Here is a 21808-nt window from a genome sequence, read left to right as displayed (position 1 = left end):
CTAGAAGAAAGACTAGTCCTAAGTGGCCATCCTCTGTACCAGCCCTTGGACATGGTCACTTTGTTGTATAAAACCTAACACAGCATTAGCAGGGCTTCACTGGGAAAATGGTGCTAAGTATTTTGATTTATCACAATGAAAAAAAAAAGAAAGAAAGAGAGAAATAAATAAAGAAATGCAACTTTGCTATAACCCCTTTTTAGGGTCTCACAGTCCTGTGACTGGCTGCGGCTTGCAAATGGAATGCCACCATGGGGTGTTTTGTAAGGGAAAGGCCACTCTCTCCAAGGGATTCACTTGTGTAGACAAATGCTAAACAGACTGACACAAACACTCACGATGAACTGAAACCAGGCACACGCTAATACAAAGTCTGTGTCCTGCTCCTTCGAGGCAAATGGCTTTCCTTTCAGCAGCCTTAAAGCTTGCTTCTTAAGGCTGCTGAAGGAAAAGTGGGATGTGGAGTTCATTTATACTTCAGACATACAAAGGGGCGGGGGGGGGGGGAAGGGGGAGGGAGAGAAGAGAGAGTCTTTTCACTTTTTTTTTTTTTTTTCAGAAACTATAGGAGAGAGCTCTATGAACACACACAGAGCCCAGACTTTCATTTTGTTCCCAGAACTCAGCTCAGCACTGCCAGGAAATAGCCATGAGCTGGAAGATTCACTAAGCGGAATATTTTCAGCATATTGCGCAGGGAGTTTTGCACACAACTCTCATTATTGTTAGCAAGGCTTGCGTGTCTAATTCTATGCGCACAGTGCTGAAAATGGACCCCTTGGTGTGTCTAGTCATTTATGCAACCCAATATGCAAACCACTCAACTGAAAGGACTTTTCAATAGTAGGCGGAGCTACTCCTGGAGCTTTCATGTGGTTTCTATTGTTATGAAAACTCTTCCCACTGAGTATATTTGGGAACAGCTGCCTCATCTGGAGCTGGGCCACTCTGACTCTTCCCAAGAAGGGGAGAAAAAGCCCTTCTCAACTTCTCCGGATAAAAAACCCCCACGAGGTGGGCTCTTCCTGCAAATCTGCACCACCTGTCCCAGCTGCTAAGAAATGTAAATACACCTTGTTGGTGATGGATGGGAATGTGCCCCTTTCTTTGAGGGAAGAAGAGCTTAATATTCAGAGATCTCAGCAGAGGGAAAAGGAAGTCCTTGTCCTTGGCTGCCTAGCGACTGGCTATTTGCCTAAAAACCATCATCCCAGCTGACTGTGGGATGCATGCTGATGCTGTTCTCTATTGTTGCCACTTCTGCTGTAGCTGCGGCTGTATCTAGTCAAGTGTCACTGATTCCTCGCCCCTCAAAAGCAAGCGGTCTGTTAATGTGTAACCCATCAACAACCAACTCTGTCATGGAAGTTAGGGGGGAAAAAGCAAGACAAAGGAATCTCTCCAGAAGGCACAAAGCCTTATCAATAGTCTGAAGTTTTGTTTCCAAACGCATGTTGCTTTTAGTGTTTCACGTCAGAGTGCTTGTTTTGCTTACTCAGTCAAAACCTCTTGTGCCAAAGACCAAGGTGTTGTAAAAAACCTAAAAGTAAAAATAGACTGATACTTTCTTCGGAGGAAAGCCTGTGAGGTTTGAGGTCAAATACCAAAACATTAAATGGAATTCCAAAGAAAATACTCAAAACACATCAGAAAAGAATCAGAGAAAGCTTTAACAGCAAGGGAGATGAGATACAGGAGAAAAACACAGACACATTAAAATGGATGTGTTCCGCTAATAGGATACAAACAAACTGTAAAAAACACAAGACACGACAAAAAATACTGACCCATCAAGATGCAATTATAACAGATCTAAACATCTATATAATGTTATTCATGTCTGCTTTCTATTCCTTACAGGGTTATACAGCACACTTAACACTGTGGGATCTGAATGCCTTCCAGTAATGCATTAAGCAACATGATTAACATCCATCATATGCTTTGCTGTCACCCCTTCCCCAGGGGGAAAAAGTGTGTGTACTGCAGTGTTTTGTTTTTATAGTTTGAATTTTTCCTATTCTTTTTTTGTTCCTTTCAGCTCCTTGCTTTGACATCTCTTCCTTGGAAATCCAGCTCTTTCTTGTGATAACTTTTAAGAAATAGATGGTTATGCCTACTCTGGAAAAACTGCTTCAGCATACCTATTTTGATATGATTTGGCTCTTGTGGAGTACCTCCTCGCTGTAGTGTTCTTCATTAGGGATCACAGAATGTTTTTCTAGGACAGACACATGCCAGTGAATTTCCTTGTGTCTATAACCACTCAATCTGCTCTCCTTTTAAAATGTTCTTAAATACAGCCTTAGACTTTGTGCTGTTCAGGCAATAAGTTCTTGCTTCTCTTGTTACTAAGATCTACACAGGACCTATTTTGGGATTGTAGAGCTGGGAAAAGAAATGAAATGATAAAAAAAGAATTGCAAACAAGCAAAGAAATGGTGATAATATCACCTGCCCTGCCTTGGGAGGAGACTGTGCATGTAACAAGAATAACAAAAGAGAAAACAACAACAACAAAACACACCTGCATTGATGTGAAAAGTCATCATATAGATGCCACCAGGAATTTTGAGGAGTGGCAGCATTATTTAGCATTAAAGTACCAACTCTTTGCATTTCAACTTTGACAGGCCCCAGGGTCTAATAAGTGACAAAGGAGACACTTTAAGACGGTGACTATCAAATATCCTTAATGTGAAAACACCTGGTTGGTAGGTAGGGCTCAAGCTAGGGAACAGAAAAACAGCAACTCGATCATTGCCCCAGAACAATAGCTGAAATTAGAGGGGTAAAGCCTGACATTTGCCATGCAGATGTTGTCTGGGCACTGTGCATATGCAGCAATCCTGCCATAGAGCTGTCACAATCCATTTCCAAGCCAGGATGGACCAGCATTTTAGTCTATTCATGTTGACAGACCTACATTTAAATAATGCCAAGCATGACAAAAGCCAGGAAATTTAAAGTTAAAGTTACTGCTCAGGTCCTAAGTTCGGCTATTAAGGTGAAAACATCCAAATGGAGCAAACTATGGAAGGAGTGACCTTTGCTTTGAGTCATATATACTTACAGGAGTGATCTCATTGAACTTAATAGAGCTGTCTGCATGAGTAAATGCTGTTCACCAGGAGTAAAGCAGTTTCCATGTGTTCTCTGACTTACTCTGCTTTTATTAGCACACTTCATGTTCTTTTTCCCCCCCTAACTAGATTACTTCCTTGCCTGTGGATTTCTCTTTTTTCCTTGCTAGCCTTTGCTAGCAGGGCTTCCAGCCAGGAGCTGGCTTTCCTTGGAGAAACCCTCATGTATGGAGAAATCTCTTCTGGGGAGAAAACCAGAACAAGAAAAGGACATGTCCGGCATATGGCCAGAGGCATGTAGCCAAGGGGATTCCAGCAGGACTCAGCCACACATCAGGCTGGTGACCGTCCCTCTGCAGGGTTGCTCCCTCACTCCTCTCTGCTGAGTGAGTGGTCTGGACCAGGACAGCTTGAAGAAGCCCTGCCCATGACTGGCAAATGTTTTTTCTTGCTCGTGGCTGAGAGTGAATACATGGGTCTCCTTATATTTTGCCATGAACAACTATTACAAAAAATAGATCTTTTACTTGTTTTTTTTCCTCTTGCTTTTAGCCTTCACTCTTTTGGCTTTTCTTTGAAAACAAATTGAAACAGTAGAAAGTGTGTCAGCATTGCATAATTTGCCAGAAGTGGCTGAATTTGCAGAGGCTCTGGTCCTAAGCAGAGGTGTTACTGCAGATTTTAGGTCAAGCTTTGTTCACAGACAAGTCCAGAGGAGTGTAATATACACACAAAATAATTATAGTGACATGTCTTGTCAGAGCTTTGGTTTTATATTTTAGTTTTTACTTGATAGCCTGACTGTTCTCATCACTAAATCTACACTACACCTCACTTGTGGTGAATCAGACCCACTGTTTGCTTCTAATGGTTATATTTGCATCAAAGCCACATTGCGACCCAATGTAAAACATTCAGAGGAGAGGACAAAATGAAGCCCCCTCATTTCTTCAAGAAAGGTTAATGCCCCTTGTAAAATAAAGGTAACAGCAAAAAATCCAAGCCAAGATTATAGGTGTATATTCCCATGCTCATTGCTGCTGGGAAAAAAAAAGCAGTCAGATGTAACTGTTGCATGGGGAGGGAGGTCTGTTGCTGCTAATTCTGTGTGTAAATAGTCACTCCAGAGGCCTGAGACAAAAGTCATCAACACCAGCAGTGAGGCTCCGACTACGTGAAATTTTACAGGAGAGATAGGAGGAGACAGAAGAGAGTTGAGGAGAGAATAATAATGATAAAAGAAAGGTAAACAACTAATTTCATTTGAGACCTGATCCAAAGCATCAATCAATTCTCACAAGGTGTTTAGTTTCATATTTCTAACATTTGTTTTTTCTTTTTTTTATGACAGTTCTACAGTTTGCAGCTGATGTCCCTGTAACAGCAAAATATATGGAAACAATATCCAGTATCACAGCTTAAAGTGTGAGTGGTGTTCATCTGCCTGTTACACATGCCACGGCTTTATCAGAAAATGATTTCAGATAAAACCAGAATAAACTATATAATAAATAATTCATGGGGGAAGTGGAGCCACATTTCTCTCTATATTGGCATTTCATTGTGCAGCCACTGAGACACAGCTTGTTTTTATACACAGCAGCAGACTCCATTTCCCAGCTAGAAACATTCAATCCCATCTGGTAGATTCATTCCCAGCTAGATAATACCCAACGTATCTATGTAACATACAAGCTACTGTCGAACAGCAGCGAGCCGTCTCCCTGAGACAGCTGTTCCGCACAAGGGCTGCATTGTCCAGAGGAAGCGCGGCTCGTTTTACGTGAAGCGCTGGGGGGACTGGGACGAGCCCTCTGTCAGCTGCCACGGCATCGAGAAAACCTCACTCATCACGTGTTCTCGTTACTTCGTTATCTGGCCAAACACACACTGGGGATGTCAGGTTGCGAACAAAGGATGTGTTCCCTGCTCTGGTTATATTTCATTAGGAAAACCAAAGCAAACACACCTCTTCTGCTCCTTTCCTCTCTCTCTTCAAAGTTTATGGGCATATGAAAAAGACATATTTCAGGGCAGGGTTTGTAACAGCCAGGCTTTTGTTTCGGGAGCTGCTGAGTGGGCAGAGCAGCCTTGGCCATATGGTCTTCCCTGGCACCAGGTACAGCAGGGCTTGCTGAGCCGCAGCAGAAAGCCCCACACAGCCTCTGTGGGTGCCAGCTGCCAGAGCAGCCAATGGCATCACACAGAAATCAGCATCTCACCAATGACCATAAAAGCCAGGTGACCCCGTTCCTCCTCCCATTTCAAGTAATTGTGAGAAGCACTGGTCAGAAAAGTGAAGAGGAGGAATAATCCACAGGACACACATCATGTGTGCTGTAAAGAGGCATTGGGAATAGCCAGCTTAACCTCTCCTTTATTTTCCCAACAACTGACTTCTCCCACCCATTGCTCGAAGAAAAGCCTTTTAAAATGATCATCCATCAAAGACACCAAGATACTGAGAGAAAATTCTGTACACAGATATACATGTTTTGCATGTATCAGCAATGTAGGACTCACTTCATGTTCTTTTCCCATGATGAATAATGACTTTGGTGCACAAAAAAATATTTGTCCTTTTTTCCATTATTATCAATTCATACAATCACAGAATCACAAATGTTTGGATCCTATGGAACCTTTAAAGATCAGCTAGTTCCAACCCCCCTGTCATGGCCAGGGATATCTTCCACTAGACCAGGTTGCTCAAAGCCCTATCCAACCTGGCCTTGAACACTTCCAGGTATAGGGCAGCTGTAGCCTCTCTGCACAACTTGTTCCAGGGTCTCACAGAATTACGGAATGGTAGGGGTTGAAAGGGAGACTTAGAGACTTAGTCAAACCCCCTGCTGAAGCAGGTTCACCTTGATCAAGTTACACAGCAACATTTCCAGATAGGTTTTGAAAACCTCCAGAGAAGGAGACTCCACAATCTCTCTGGGCAGCCTGTGCCAGGGCTCCCTCAGTCTCACAGGAAACAATTTTTGCTCATGTTTCATTTTCCTCATGCTCAAGTGGAACTTCCTGTGTTCCAGCTTGTGCAGGTTACCCCTTGTTCTATCCCTGGGCGCTAAAGAAAAAAATACTTGCCCCATCCTCTCAATACTCACCCTTTAGATATTTACAAGTGTTAATAAGCACCCACCCCAAATCTTCTCTTCTCCAGGCTAAACAGCCCCACATCTCTCAGCCTTTCCTTTTAAGAGACACATTCCAGTCCCCTGATCATCTTGGTGGCCTTGTGCTGGACTCTCTCCAGAAGTTCTCTGTCCCTCTTCAGCTGGGGAGCCCAGAACTGGACACAGGACTCCAGATAAGGCCTCACCAGGGCAGAGTAGAGGGGGAAGAGAACCTCCCTCAACCTGCTGGCCCTACTCTTCTTAATGCATCCCAGGATGCCATTGGCCTTCTTGGCCATGAGGGCACATTGCTGGTCCATGTTTAGTTTGCTGTTTACCAGCACTCCCAGGTCTCTCTCTGCAGAGCTGCCCTCTGCCAGGTTAATCCCCAGCCTGTACTGGTGCATGGGGTTGTTCCTCTCGAGGTGCAGGACACTCCCCTTGCCCTTGTTGAACCTCATGAGATTCCTCTCTGTCCAGCTCTGAAGTCAGTCAAGATCTCACTGAATGGCACCACACTTTCCATTAGAAGTCAATTTCCAGTTGATTACAATAGTGTCTAAATTCAACTACCTAGGTCAGACTTCTCTATGGTTACTTCTTTCATTGGGCTGAATGAAAAATTCCAGCAGAAATAGCTTACACATTTCCAGTAATTTAAAAAGTATCTCCTTTTTTTGGCCAATACTTATTCTTTACCTTCTATAAATCAAATACTTCACATCTCAAAAGAACTTTAGTGCATCCCTTCTAGAGAGGAAGGATTAGAAATTTGGAAGAAGCAATCCTGGAGCTGAAGTAGTAGCCCTTATTTTGGTAGGAGCTAATCTGGGGTTTAGAAAAGTGTTCCCCAAGAAAATACGCTTAGGTGTGGCTAAATTATACAATATGGAATTCCCTTTGTGCAGCTGCTCCTTAGTGTTTTCTGTAAGCTCACTGCTAGAATTTGAAAATGCTTCATTCACATAAATGCATGTTCCTAAACTCACAAGTTTACCTATGTCCAAAAGCTGACAGCTATTAGTAGCACTGCTTCTTGTAATGAAAGTAAATGCAAAAAGCTTCCATTTTTACTGGGAGAAAAAAATCTGGACAGAGAGGAACATGTTCAGTTCTTCTTTCCTAATTAGAGTGAATGAATAAGACATGAGCTACCCAACCCTCCTTACTAATGAAGGCTTACTAGGCATTCCCATTACTTACACGTGGGGTAATACTTTTGCCAGCAGTGACAACTGAGATGTAGTTTGCATGTGTGTATTTTTTTTTAATCACAGAATATGGAGAGCTTGTTTTACCAGGAAGATAAAATTGGAATGAGAACTGCAATGGAGATGAAGTGAGGCTGAAGAGGGGAGGAAGAGAGAAAACAAATTGGAAGCACGACTGAAATCTCTTTCAGTTGGGAGAAGCATCTGAAGACTCTGATGACAATCGTGATCTAAAAAGGCAACTAAAATATGAATTTAATGAAACGGAAATCTGTCCACTTATATTCTAAGGTTACAAGAAATTATTTCAAATGGAAGAGTTAAGACATTAACACTACAAGATCCCTAGTGCAATTCCAAAAGCTAATACCTCAGGAGTTTCAGAAGTGCCAAGCATTTGCAATCCCTGTCAACTTTAATAAGGGTTATTACATACACATACACAGTCCTTTGATGAATCACAACCATAGTTTCATTAGCTAAATAAGAAAGGGCATGACACAGAATTCACTGGAGTAAATTTGACCTATATAAAATACTTTTTTTGTAGTTACAATATTATTGTATGCAGTTACTTACTGTCCTCAGGTAAGTTGTTTTCCCGTTCTTCTCTCTCCATCTGTTGGCACCAGCCCTCCATACGATCTCTCTCTGCCTGAAGCAGCTTCAGAAACCAGTGGCCATCTCGTGGGCACACTGACCTTTGAACAGCTTCCAGAGGATCTTCGGTGATAGAGTCAATCCAGGGGTCAGGAGGAGGTAAAATTGACGGATCAAAATCTGTATCAAAGTCATCATCCACTGCACATGCATGGTAATGGTTTCCTGATCCTTGTATGCTAACAGTAGAGGTGCTTGCATCTCGAGAAAATTGTCTTGACATTTGTCCAGAACATGTATTGTCCTCTTGAGGGTCGATTATTTCAAAGTTCTCATGGAAATCCAGGTCTGCTTGCACGGCTGTTGTTACACTATTAGAGCGTGTAAATCTACGAAAGCTTTGGAGAACACGAACATAAAATGTTTAGAAAGCATTATCTAGGTAACTTGGTAAGTAAGAACTTCTCAAGATTCTGCCACTCCTCCTAAGACTGGCAGTTCGGTTTGTCAGTGCTACATTCAGGCACTTTTTCTAGAAGCAATCAGCATAAACTTCTCATTGAAAGCCAACGAACATCTCTCTTTTTTCCACTAAAGCTTGCTGTCTATTGATGCAAGTACCCCTAATTGGTCTGTGGTGTAACAAAGCCAGAGGCTAGCACAAGAGACAACTGATAGTGTCAGTAGCTCAGGATTTTAGGTTACCAATTAATGAAATTTAAAGGGGCCCAATTTGAAGAAGTGGCTTATCTTTGAACTTTTAAAACTCCTGCCCCTTTGAAGTTACACACCCACTCACAAGCCGCATTTAAAAATTGTACATGTGAGGTTGATAAGAAAGTAATACCAATGAGACTACCTACCACCACCATCTACATAATGTTATACACTCCATTTATAAGCAGGTGGTAGTTCACTTCTAATTTGTTCACAACCCCATATTTACTCTTGAAACCAGTGTTAGGACATATTTCCCTGCAATATTTTGTCTGTTTTTCCCTTACAAGTTCTATTTTTAATTTGATCTCAATCAGCAATGAAAATGCTGAGGAGACAGTGGTGTGGGATGCTGGCCACTATTTTACTCCCTTTCATTTATATTCCACCTTCCAATGAAGCACAATAGCCAATTAGACACATGTAACTGACAGCAAAACTTTGTCAAGTGTATTTAGTCTGCAGCTGAGGCGGGAGCAGATGGAAGGATGCTGAGAGAATTTCATGTCCTATATACCTCATGCATCCAGATACTTCAGGTGGAGTGCAGTAGACTTCAAGGAGGACTGTACCAGGTCCTCCTGATAGAGGAAATTAGTGGCTGCTGATCTGTGGCTTTGAGAGGAATAGAGCAAAGCAAAACCAGAGTCGAGAGAGCTCTCCAGTTTAAAAAAAGAGGCCAATTCCTCTGCAGAAGAAAGCTCAGATTATCTTCTCAGCCACATCAATCCCCGAAAAACTTTAATGATAGATTGTGTACATATTTTTAATAATGGCCCAGAATACAAACATTTAAATGTAGCGCCTGCTGTTCGTAGTTCTTCTGAAGCAGGTGTTGTTAAATGATGCGAAACTCATGGTTATGTCACTTTAGTTTTGCAGGGTATGCACCAGCAAACTGAAAAATATAGAGCGAGCAGAACTCTTCAGCTTGGTAGTATTTATCCTCTGACAAGCATAGCAAAGCATTTTGCTAAGTACTGATACAACTGAAAAAGTTCAAAATGGAGGTCAAGGATCATTGGAGAGATGATATGGCTTCCTTAGGAAGAAAGACTTTTCTTGGTTTAGAAAACAGATGACTGAGGAGGGATATGAGAGACCTATGAAATCCCAACTAAGTGATTTTTTGCCATTTCTCAGAGTGCAAGAACTGTGGGGAGGAGGCAGTTGAAAAGCTTAGATATCTAAAGATTTACATCTAGTGAAAGGAAGTTTTTCTTCACACAATGTGTAATTAAATTGCCACAGGATCCTGGGAAAAGGAAAGGTAAAAACAAGTTCAAAGAGAACCTGATCAAATTCACAGGAGAGAGATCCAGGAAGAGCTATTACACAGATGCTGTATCTGGCTTAGGAAGCCCCTGAACAACAGACTGCTAAATTGGGAAAGTCTGCTGGGAGGAGTAGTGTTTTATATACACCCTTTATACTTTTCCTTTACACACACTCCTTTATACTTTTCCTAAGTATCTGCTACTGGCCCCTGGTAGAAAAAAACTGTTAGATTTCTATTAGTGGTTAGAAAGACTTTAGCTTTAGGCCGACATTACAATGAAAATCTTTTGGTCCTATCTAAGCTAGTTTTATTTTAAAATATGCTTTAATTTGGACACCAATCTGACAAATCTTATCTGCAGTGAAGTACATGTATGCACACACACACATACACACACACACACACACACACACACACAAACTCATGTGTGCCCACACAGGCACATGCTTACACAGGATTTCTTTTCAGCCATTTAGTCAGGGCTCACTGAGACACAAGGCATTGGTACACAGTGTACTCTTCCACACCTTCCATGGTACTGGAGAGGAAAGCTAATGCCTTAATCCAAGCCTGTTCTGTGTGCCCCTACCCCCACGTCACAGCTGCCTTCTGCTCTCCTCAGTGCCCTAGACTCTTATATCCTTCTGTTTCAGGTGACCATTTCTATTTTCACTTAACACCCTGGCTTTTCAGTGTACACCAAATCCAAAATGTGAAAACATCAAGCTGTACTTGCCAAGAGGATATATTGCTGGAGGCATTACATTTCAAGGCTTTCAGGAGTATACTTTTATTGGGTTCAATATGAGCTAGTACCACCAAAACCAGAGTCTGTTCAACAAACAAAATTAAATGACCTACTTTATTTGCCTTTGTTTTATCTATATAATAGTATGCTACAGGCTTACTTGACAGATTCTTGGCATTGGATTGTGTAACATATCTGTCTTCAAAAGAAAAACAACTTGGCAACAGACTATAGCATCAGTTCAAAGTTAAAAAAATACTTCCAAGGAAATGTATGTTCAATGAAATGGAAATGCAGGTAGGCACCCACTATCTGCTTGTCTCCAGCACATCTATGTAAAATGCCTAATAGATGGTAATTTTGACCTCTGACATAGCTTCCTCACTCACTTCCTTCCAGGATGCTTTACTCATACAAAATACCATTTGTGTCCCATATTGAGGCTTTTTTGTTTTACTCTCAGTTAACCTCCATGCCACAGGACAACTGTTGAAGCTACTGCTTAAATTTTCACCGTTTCTACACGTGCAAAACAATCACAGCTTTACCTAAAGAGTTTTCATAAACTGCTAGTAATCGTTTAAAACAGAGATTTGATTCTTCCTCTGCATTCAGGTTTGGCCCTTTTGTACTCAGTTGTGCCCTGCAGACACAAAGGTGTAATGATCACAGCTTCAGAGAACTGAGGCAGGTATCTGCCCTAAGGTGCAGAAAGCCATGAAACCTCAGACTGGATAAACCAGTATGGAGAACAACGGCACAATGTGTTTTGAACAACAACAAGGCTACTTGTTAGTTTTCAACCCTCCATTTACAAGTCTTCTTTTGCTTTCTTTTGAAAAACATGTTTACATTTCAACTCTAAAAAAACCCCCAAAACTCAGAAAAAGATCTTGATTTCAAACCAATCACGCATAGTGAGTCTCACAAGCACTTACATTAAATTCAGCCTGCCTCATTTTACCCATTGGCTGTACCATTTCTTGGCTGTGGGCTTCTCTGCTAAGGCTGTGGCTGCTGTCAGCAGAACAAAGCAAATTGCAGAAGGAATTAGCACATACATTACTCTATCTCCTAATGTCAGACTCTTCGATGATACATCTTAAAGCTACACAATCTTGTAAGCTTTGCTCTGTTCCTCCCACTTCTCCCATTCATATAGTCTTTTTTCATCACTAAGAGGGATGAAACTCTAATCCTTTATGGCAATGTTAGAATGAACTGGACTTAGAACAATCTTGTAGTCCAACTGCCTGACCACTTCAGGTCTGACCAAGTTAAGCATGTTATTAAGGGCATTGTCCACATGCCTCAAACACTGGGAGGCTTGGGGCATTAATCACCACTCTAGAAAGCCTGTTCCAGTGTTTGATAACCTTCTTGGTAAAGAAATGCTTCTTAATGTCCAGTCTGAACCTCCACTGGCACAGCTTTGAATCATTCCCATGCATCCTATCACTGGGTATCTAAGGAGAAGAGATCAGCACCTCCCTCTTGATATCCCCTCCTCGGGAAGCTATGGGGCCCAGAACTGCCCACAGCACTCAAGGTGAGGCTGCCCCAACACTGCATACAAAGGATAATCACCTCTCCTGATCAATTGTTCTGGTGTGTTTGATGCACCCCAGGATGCAGTTTGTTCCCTCAGCTGCTGCTGACTCACACTGAGCCTGCTGCCCACCAGCACCCACAGGTCCCTTTCTGCAGGGCTGATCTCCAGACATGCATCTCCCAGTCTACACCTGTGTCCAGCATTACTGTGTCCCAGGGTACAGCAGAATACAGCATTTGGGCTTATCAAATTTCACTTCATTAATCATTGCCCAATGCTCCCTCTGCAAGGCCTCCTTTTCCTCAAGAGAGTCAAGAGAACCTCATAGTTTGGTATCATCAGCAAACTTGCTCATGGTGCATTCAACTGGTGCATCCAGATCATTGATAAATATATTGAATGGAACTGGCCCTAGAATTGAGCCCTGAGGAAACCATTAGTGACTGGCTGCCAGCCAGATGTAGCCTAATTCACCACAACCCCTTGAATCCTGCCCTTCAGCCTGTTCTTCATCCAGAACATTGTGAACCTGCTCATCTCACAGTTGGATGACTTGTGTAGAAGTGTGCTGCGAGGGAGAGTATCAAAAGCCTTCCAAACTTCAGAAAAATTACATCCACCACCTTGCCTTCATCCATGAGGTGAGTGACCTTGTCATAAAAGGATATCAAATTAGTTAGATAGGACCTTCTCTTTGTGAATCCATGTTGACTGTGCCTGTTTGCATTATTCTTTAAACGCTCTTCAATAGTATCAAGTATAATTTCCATAATTTTTCCAAGAATGGAGGTTAGATCAACAGGTCTGTAGTTTGCTGGGTCTTCCCCTATGCCCTTATTGTAAATTGAAATAACACTGTCTAGCTTCCACGGACCTGTGAACATTCAGCTCATACAACCAGTCCCTTACAATTTCTGTGGTCAAGCAAACAGATGCAAACCAAGAAAACAATATTCCTGCTCCAACTCCTCTACCCACAGCAGCTCATCTTTGTCCATTCCCCAGAAGCCTCAAGCCATGCTTGTGACCCATGACACCTGAAACCTCCTCCCCATCTTCCCTGAGATCCCTGAGTGAAAGGCAGCAGCCCCTGCTGTGCTCAGTCTCCCTAGGGATGCCCCATTTCAGACCAGGATTGCTTGTGATACTCTCTAGTCATGGGTGTGGAATAGGATGAGACAGTAGCAGGGTAAATCTTGCCACTTTGGTGTCTGTCTTGGCACTTGCAGGACCTGAGTCCACTACTAATAAACAACGTCAGAATTTCAAGTAATGTTCTTGCTGCCGTGCTCTGCCCAGCTTCTCCCTCACCCACTATCCCATTGAGATACTATTGCAATGTTGATGTCAGGATATGCTTGAAGAATAGCCTATTGCCAACCAGCAGGGTCTGATCAGGAACTTATGGCAAATTCTGCAAATACAAGGCTTGAGGCAGCCTACCAGTAGACTGAGAGCCACTAACACAGACAGAATTTGCTCTGATCACAGGCAGTCAAGACCAGGGAAGGAAATCAGTCATGTCAGAGTCAGTGACTGCTTCACCTTCCATTGCCCCACGTGGCAGTTCCTCCCCAAAGCACACTGTGTGGGCTCAGCTCCTTGGCAGTGCTCAGGTATGCTGTGGGAGGGAAGCCAAGGCCTTAGTGCAGCTGGCCTATCTCACAACCATCACTCAATCAATTAATCTCCATCCATCAATCTCCATTGAAACATGGCAGAACTTCAAGTGCTGTTTGGGCCCTTCTTTCCTGTCTTGTCCTGCCCCACAGGTATTCATAGGGTATCTGCCCTGCCTTTCCCACTGTGTGACCAGCACAGCAGTACTAGAGAGGCCATCCTTGGCAAACACACACTCTGTGCTGGGCATGTCTCTCATCATCAGAATTTGCAGAAGATGGAGGATCAAAGCATTCCTGGGATCTCTCATGCTCAAATAGACCTGTGCTAACCTTTGCCTTGTGACACTTTCTGGGAATTTCTGGGGGAAATAGCTGGAAGAAGAGTGGGCAATACTTTGTTGAGGTCTAAAACACAAGACCAGGTCAGGGCCCTTAGTTTTTAACAGAGTACATTATTAAGCCTTGCTTTTGAAACTGCCCCTCCTTCTGAATGTCATAGAAACATAGAATGGTCAGAAGGGACCTTGAAGATCATGCTCAGTCACTCGCATGGTTAGAATCATAGAACAGCTTGTGTTGGAAGGGACCTTTACAGTTATCTAGTCCAACACAAGCAGTGACATCTTCCACCAGATCAGGTTGCTCAGAGCCTCATCGAACCTGACATTGAATTTTTCCATGGATGGGACACCTACCTTCAGAATTTCTCAGTGGAAAGGCTTCCACTGTGGAGAACACAGATAGTCAGAAAATGGTGCAGAGAAAAGCCCGGGAAATACAAATCCCAGGCCAGCTTAGCCAAAGCACAGATTTAAAGGTCCCATCCAGAAGAGAGGTGAGAGAGGTGAGAAGTTTCCCCACTGTGCAGGGAATATCCTAAAAGCTGAGTACTTGTTGTCAAGACAGTAAGTGACCAAACTCAAAAATCTAAATGAAAAAAAGAGAAAAATATAGCTTTATGTAATAACAAAAGCCAAAGATGTGTTGGTTTGGTTTTGGGTTTTTTTTTTTTTTTCCTTGAAGAGATAGGAGAGGATTTTTCTGTTTTGGTTTTGTTGTTATTGTTGTTGTTTGTTTTGTTTTGTTTTGTTTTAATGTTACCTCACCACTATTTCAAATAATTCCACTTTACACCACACCAAGAGATATGTTATGGTAAACCACAATTTATACCACATCAAGAGTTGAGGGCACCTTCCCTGGCCTCACAGAAGCCAGAGAAAATGGAGAAGAACCATCTATCTATGGTTTCAGTCTTTCATGGCATTTTTCTTACTTCAGAAACTACCATTGTTTCACCATTCATAAATTCTCATGGCATCAAATCAAGCAAAATTATTAGCTGATGGTATGACTAGAGTAGTAAGGAAGATAATTTCAGGGGTGAAGATGTACTAGTAGGAGATTGTGGGGTAAACAAGGTAAAATGCAAGACAGACTAAAAGTGAATACAGAGCTATGGGATTGAGAGCCCCTTGTTCAATAAGGATATGTGCTAATTAGCCTGGCACGCTATATGACTTATCTTCTGGTTCAGTAGAACTGGTTGACTTTCAACAACTCAATTATATTCTGTAAGTCAGGAATGGAAGGCGGTCTCTTGAAGTCAAGAAAGTCACAGGTGGAAAGGACAAACAGAAATGGACAGAAATGGAAGTGCCCTGAGATTGAACTGATGAGCTTCATTAGATAGACATTTCAAAATTGCCCTGGAAGGGGTGAGTCAAGTGAGGAAAGGAGAGGAAGATTTTGGTTGATGTTTTGTTAGCATTCTGAGGGAGATCAGGTGAGAGATAAGAAAGTAAGAGCAGGAAGACCATGAGGTTGAAAGAAATGTATACCAGTTTGGTTTGGTTTTGTTTTTTTTCCATGATAAGGACTGGACAGAATCCAGAGCATTCAGAGGTGCTAGAAATCACAGAGCTGCACTTAGGCTATTGGTATGAAAAAGATTATTGACAGCAGGCAGCACAAAGAACTGAGGATAAGATGAATAGTGGTGATGGATCTAGTTGTAATACGATCAGGTAGTGGTAGGCATATTTATCCTTTGAGCCATACAAGAGGAGGAGGGCTGAGAGTCATCTGTCTTGGCAGGAAGCCCAGGATACAGAGAGTGAAGGGCTGATGAAAGATCTGAGTTGAGATGGAAGAGATAGGGCTGTCCTCTGAAGATGCTCTGGTTTTGAGCTACTTTTATCAAGAAATGGCAGCAAAATCTTTTGCTTACTTGCTCCAAGCACAGAAGCAGGAATATTTATAAGGACATGAGGAGGTAAGACTCCTTACTGTGAGAAAGACAGTCATACGGGGTGATGGAAAGCGGGAGGAAAGAGCAGGAAGCAAAGAGGAGTGAAACAAATTTTATATGGTGGGCTTTTGGTGAAGTAAGCAAAGAGCTTTCTTGTTTTATCACAGTGCACTTAATAGCTTAGACTAGCAAGGAAGCATGATCAACTTACTGCATTTATTCTCTTTGCTGTGTCATTCTTCTCTTCTTATTGTGTATTTATCTAATATTTCTGAAGCCTGGAAGACTTTAAAACATTATTTTGACAAAGATTAAACTCAAAAGAGCTTTCCTGAGGCTCTGCAGATGCCATGGTAAAGGGGCAAGGAAGAATGCACTGTATTTACAATTCTGTTCCTGTAACAGCTAATCAATACATTGTGCTCTGCTGTGTTAAAAAAAAAAAGGAGGAATATGAATGCCAAACTGATGATAAGCCCTTTGTGTCTTGAGTGCACTCATTTTCTAAGGATTAGGGGCTGTCCTTTATCAGTCAGTTCACTTCTGAAAGTCCATGATAGATTGCTTGCCTGTCTGCTCCAAATGGCAGCAACCTCAACTTTATCAGAAAGGAAACCCCCCAAACATAGCTGTCAGTAGGTAATGCAGAAATATCGCTTTCTCAGGGCAGACCATCACCGGCAAATCTTACCTTTTTCTCTGGAGCAATGCAGTAGAAAGAGGACTTTGAAAGCAAGGTATTTATAAAAAGCCATCTTGTCCTTTCTTTCCTCTCTTGTGTTTTGGTTTTTTTTTTTTTTGTTTTGTTTTGTTTTGTTTTGTTTTACTTCTTTTTTCTTTTTTAAGGGAAGAGGGGAGGGTTGGGCTTTTGGGGTAGTTTTTTCCTTTGTGTTCAGGCTGAAGAGAAATAGTCCTTCAGCATCTATTCTAATGCGTTCATTTATCTAGTGCTGGAATAGTTGTGGGTAAAAGGGGCTAAGGTCTAACACATAAAGAAATGTCTGCCAGCAAGAGATGTTTCAGCAGGTTAATGAGGAACTTGGTAACAGCCTAGCAGAGTCATTGCAAAATCACATTTCTTTTTGCTGAAATCACTTCAGCCTTTCCAAACTGCAGGAAAATACCCCGCTGCTTTACAGGGAGATTTTGTTTAATTGAAAATGGTGTAGATAACAATATTTTTGAGCATTTTTATCAGAAGTCGGAAAAAAAACAGTATGAAAAAAGACAGCTTCTCTACTTACTGCTGCAGTCTACGGGCTGGAGGAGGGCAGAGGGCCCTAATTTTGTTGGCTCAGATTTGCTGAACACAGGTTTTCTCTGAACAGATTGCAAGGGTGACTCATGGCCTCATGGACAAGCGATACTGACCCAAGGCTTCTCCGATGACGTTGTACGTCAACAAAATCACCCCAGAATCCAAAAGTTAGGCTGTACTCAAGTGGCTTTCAAAAAATGAATGAAGACTTGAGTGGGTGCTGGCAGCTGCAGCAGCAATGGTCAAGCTTGCACAGAGACCTGGGGGGCAAAGCCTGACTTTTCTTCAGCCAACAAGTCCAGTTCTGGGCAGGAATGAGGATTTGCAGTTGGGGTCAGGTGCTCAGAAACTTTATGTGTATAGAAAGTGCTATGCACAGTTATGCTGCCCTGCAATATAACTTCTGGTTTGTCATCAGAAAGAAACACAACTCTTAAAGACAACTATTCTTGATTTCGTTTTATTTTTATTGGAGTATAGTTGTTTACTAATTCAGACTTCACTGTAGACTGGAGAGAGAACCAAGTTTTACAAGTTTCCCTTTTATTCTCAACATTTTTTTTCGAAAGGGAGTGAGCAGCTGTAATGTAGAGATGTCTGAGTGAGATATCTGAGCAAAAGCAGTCAGTTTGGCTCTGCCACTGCACTGCTCCACGTGGCTGATTCTGCTGAAAAACAAGGTAAACTTCCCCATCAACTCTATGCTGCTTCAGCCATCCTGAGGCTATTACTCCAGCTGCATCACATTCCACTATTTAGGTGGATTTTGTGGGGAAAAAAATTGCTTATTAAAAGAATATTGACCTTCAAAACATTTTCTTCCAGTTCTTCCACTGGTTCTGAAAAATCTCCTCTGAGAAAGAAGACCTACACCATTTATAAGACTCAGCTTTTCAGTTGAGTGATCTAATGATTCATCTAGGAAGCAGGTTTATATGGTCATGCATGCAGGAACCAGGGCTCTCAAAAAGTAGCTGTGGCATAATTATTTACATTACAAAAACAATATTAACTTTCACTTACCACTTCTCTTCCTCTACTTGAACTCCTATGGACTGGAACTTACTGGTTGCTTTATTTTCACCTGATTTGGTGGATTCTTCAGCACCATCAACCTTAAAAACATTAACCAGTTAATCAGAATGTATTTTAACAGCGATATCACCTACCTACTTACAATTCCTACCCACGTTAACAGTATACTAAGTATCAACATATATAGCTTGTACCATAAGTACCATCATCTAGTCAACTAGTTCATCTGTGGTGTGCTTTACACACATTAGACATCATGTCTAATGTTATTAGTGAATATTCATCATCTTTGTTAATCAATAAAGGCAACTTTTGTGCTGCAAAATGCAGGTGGACTTTATTCAGCATTTTATGCAGACTGAATTCTCACATTTGCTAGGGCAAATCTCTAAGCAGTTGTATCTCCACTTACTGCGCTTCACCACTTGTTTGATTTTACCTGTTAGTCTATATGTGTGTGCATATGTGAACTCATGTAAAAATTACGTGCTAATTTTGTTTAAATGTTAGTGTTCCAAATCAGAGCATTGTACAGGTAAGATTTAAAGAAAGCAGATGTGACTCAGGTGCATTTTCTTCACTGTGTCATAATGCAAACCGATAGTTTCCTAGAGCATAGGCAGGAATTTTATACCTTTGCTCTATCTCTATGAGGAGATTTATACCAATGGCATAAAGTTAAAATTTAACCACAGATGTGTCTTTAAGCAAATTCAGAAACTTATGAGTCCAATTAGTGTAGTTGTTCATTCCCAATCCTATATATGATATTGTTAGTCATACATGAAAAAAACTTCCCGGCACAATTTTTGGTCCACAGCAGTGTTACATAGTGACCTGTGAATCCACTCTCATCCTGGGCATACAAAATCTCCACCTGTACTTAGCATCTGTTCCACCAGTAAATAAGCTTGTTGTTGAGAAACAGTTGAACAGAAGGAAGGCCTTGGTGCCAAAGAGAATGTTTCAGTTTTTATGACAATGGGTCCTTCTTCAGTGACTGTAATTTGATAGGGCAGGATGGAATACACCTCTCTTACAAGGGCACTGGTATCTTTGGGAATAGGCTGGCCAACGTGATTAAGAGGGCTTTAAGCTGAAGGACTTAGGGGGCACGGTGTGAAATGGCAAAGTATGTGCCATCCCATGCAACAGGGAAACAGGTCAAGGCAGGAAGTGCAATGATGAAGGAAATGCAGAAGGCTGACTGCCCTGAGGGAGTGTCAAACAAGGGAGAATCCTCTTGCACCTGTCCAGAGAAACCTATCTGCTCAAGTAAGCCCCTGCATTGCCTGTACACCAATTCACGCAGCCTGGGGAATGAGCTGGAGGAACTGGAGATGTGGGTGCGGATGCAATTACAGAGACATGGTGCGCAGCTCTCATGACTGGAGCACAGCCCTGGAGGGCCATGTGTTATTTAGGAAACACAAGAAAATGAAGTGAGGAGGTGGAGTTGCTCTCTATGTGAGGGAGCAATTAGAGTGCATTTAGCTCTACCTGGGTGGGGATGAGGAGCAGGCTGAACGTTTATGGGTGAGAATCAAAGGGCAGGGTAGCGCAGGTGATACTATTGTGGGAGTTCACTATAGGCCACCTGATCAGGAAGAGGAAGTGGATGAGGCCTTCCACAAAGAGCTGATAGCTGCCTCACAATCACAATGCCTGGTCCTCACGGGGGACTTCAACCACCCTTATATTTGCTGGCAAAGTTGCACAGCTAAGCACAGACAGTACAGGAGGTTCCTGCAGAATGTTGATGACAACTTCCTATCACAAGTGGTTGAAGAACCAACAAGAAGGGATGTGCTGCTGGACCTGGTGCTGACAAATAAAGGTCTGGTTGGGGATCTGAAGGTTGGAAGCAACCTTGGTTGCAGTGACCATGAGATAAAGGTCAAGATCCTGTGTGGAAGAAACAGGAAACCAAGCTGGGTTGTGACCCTGGACTTCAGGTGAGCTGACTTTGGCCTCTTCAAAGGCCTGCTTGGAGGAGTATCACGGGACAGAATTCTAGATCATAGGAATACCCAAGAAAGCTTCAAGTACCACTTCCTCCAAGCCCAAGGTCAGTATGTCCCCACAAGTAGAAAATCAGGAAAAGGAGGCAAGAGGCCTACATGGATAAAAAAAGAACTACTGGAACTACTCAAGGAGAAATATGTAAGGTGGAAAAAGCCTGGTTGCTTTGGAAGAGAATAGGAACATAGCCAGAGTATGCAGGGACAAAGCCAGGAAGGCCAAAGCCATTTTGAAATTAAATCTGGAAAACGAAGTAAAGGAAAACAAGAAAGGCTTTTTCAAATACATCAGCAGCAAAAGAAAGATTCACTGTCAAGGCTGGCACTCAGGAAGCCCAGTCCCTGGAGGATAATAGGATAGTCTGGAGAATGGAAGATTTTCCCTTTGTGGATGAGGATGAGGTTAGAGATAAACTGTTGTTGGACAAAATGGACACCCATAAATCTGACAGGATGCACTCATGAGTGCTGAGGGAGCTGGCTGATGTTATTGCTAGGCCACTCTCCATCATTTTTGATTGATTGTAGAGGATTGGTAAGGTGCCTGAGGACTGGAGGAAAGCCAGTGTCACTCCAGTCTTCAAAAAGGGCAAGAAGCAGGACTCAGGAAACTACAGGCTGGTCAGCCTCACCTCCATCCCTGCAAAGGTGATTGAACAACTGGTCCTGGATGTCATCTCAAAACACACGAAAGAAAAGATGGTTATCAGGGGGAGTCAACAGGGATTCACCAAGGGGAAATCCTGCTTTACCAACCTGATAGTCTTCTATGAGAGTATAACTGGCTGGCTAGATGAGAAGAGAGCAGTGGATGTCATCTACCTTGACTTCAGCAAGGCTTTTCATTTCCCATTACATACTCATAGGAAATCTCAGGCAGTGTGGGTTGGATGAGTGGACAGTAAGGTGGATTGAGAACTGTCTGAATGACAGAGATCAGAGGGTGAATATCAACGGAGCTGAGTCAAGTTGGAGGCCTGTGGCCAGTGGGGTTGCACAGGGATCAGTTCTGGAGCCAGTCTTGTTAAACATCTTCATCAACAACCTGGATGAGGGGACAGAGTGTATGCTCAGCAAGTACCCTGATGACACTAAACTGGGAGGACTGGCTAATTCCCCAGAAGGCTGTGCTGCCATTCAGCAGGATCTTGACCAGCTTGAGAGTTGGGCAGAGAGGAACCTCATGAGGTTCCATAAGGACAAGTGTGGAGTCCTGCACCTGGGAAGGAACAACCCCATACACCAGTACAGGCTGGGGATTGACCTGCTGGGGAGCATCTCTGCAGAGAGACACCCAGGAGCGCTGGTT

At 42.5% G+C, this 21808-nt stretch overlaps 1 protein-coding gene across 2 annotated transcripts in view; it reads right to left on the bottom strand.

Annotated features, from left to right (window-relative positions):
• Positions 1 to 21808, bottom strand: part of DLGAP1 (DLG associated protein 1) — a 143333-nt gene that overhangs the window by 7424 nt on the left and 114101 nt on the right. For both annotated transcript variants that reach the window (XM_061994856.1, XM_061994857.1), the window contains exons 6-7: positions 18467 to 18558; positions 7996 to 8414 (exon numbers count right to left, since the gene is read on the bottom strand). In XM_061994856.1, coding sequence (XP_061850840.1) covers positions 7996 to 8414; positions 18467 to 18558 — 511 coding nt within the window. The remainder of the gene's footprint in view (positions 1 to 7995; positions 8415 to 18466; positions 18559 to 21808) is intronic.

Source organism: Colius striatus, chromosome 4 (genome assembly GCF_028858725.1).
Source record: "Colius striatus isolate bColStr4 chromosome 4, bColStr4.1.hap1, whole genome shotgun sequence".
NCBI classification, from domain to species: domain Eukaryota; kingdom Metazoa; phylum Chordata; class Aves; order Coliiformes; family Coliidae; genus Colius; species Colius striatus.
Note: the sequence above shows the minus strand (reverse complement) of the source record. Positions and strands in the feature narration are given on the sequence as shown.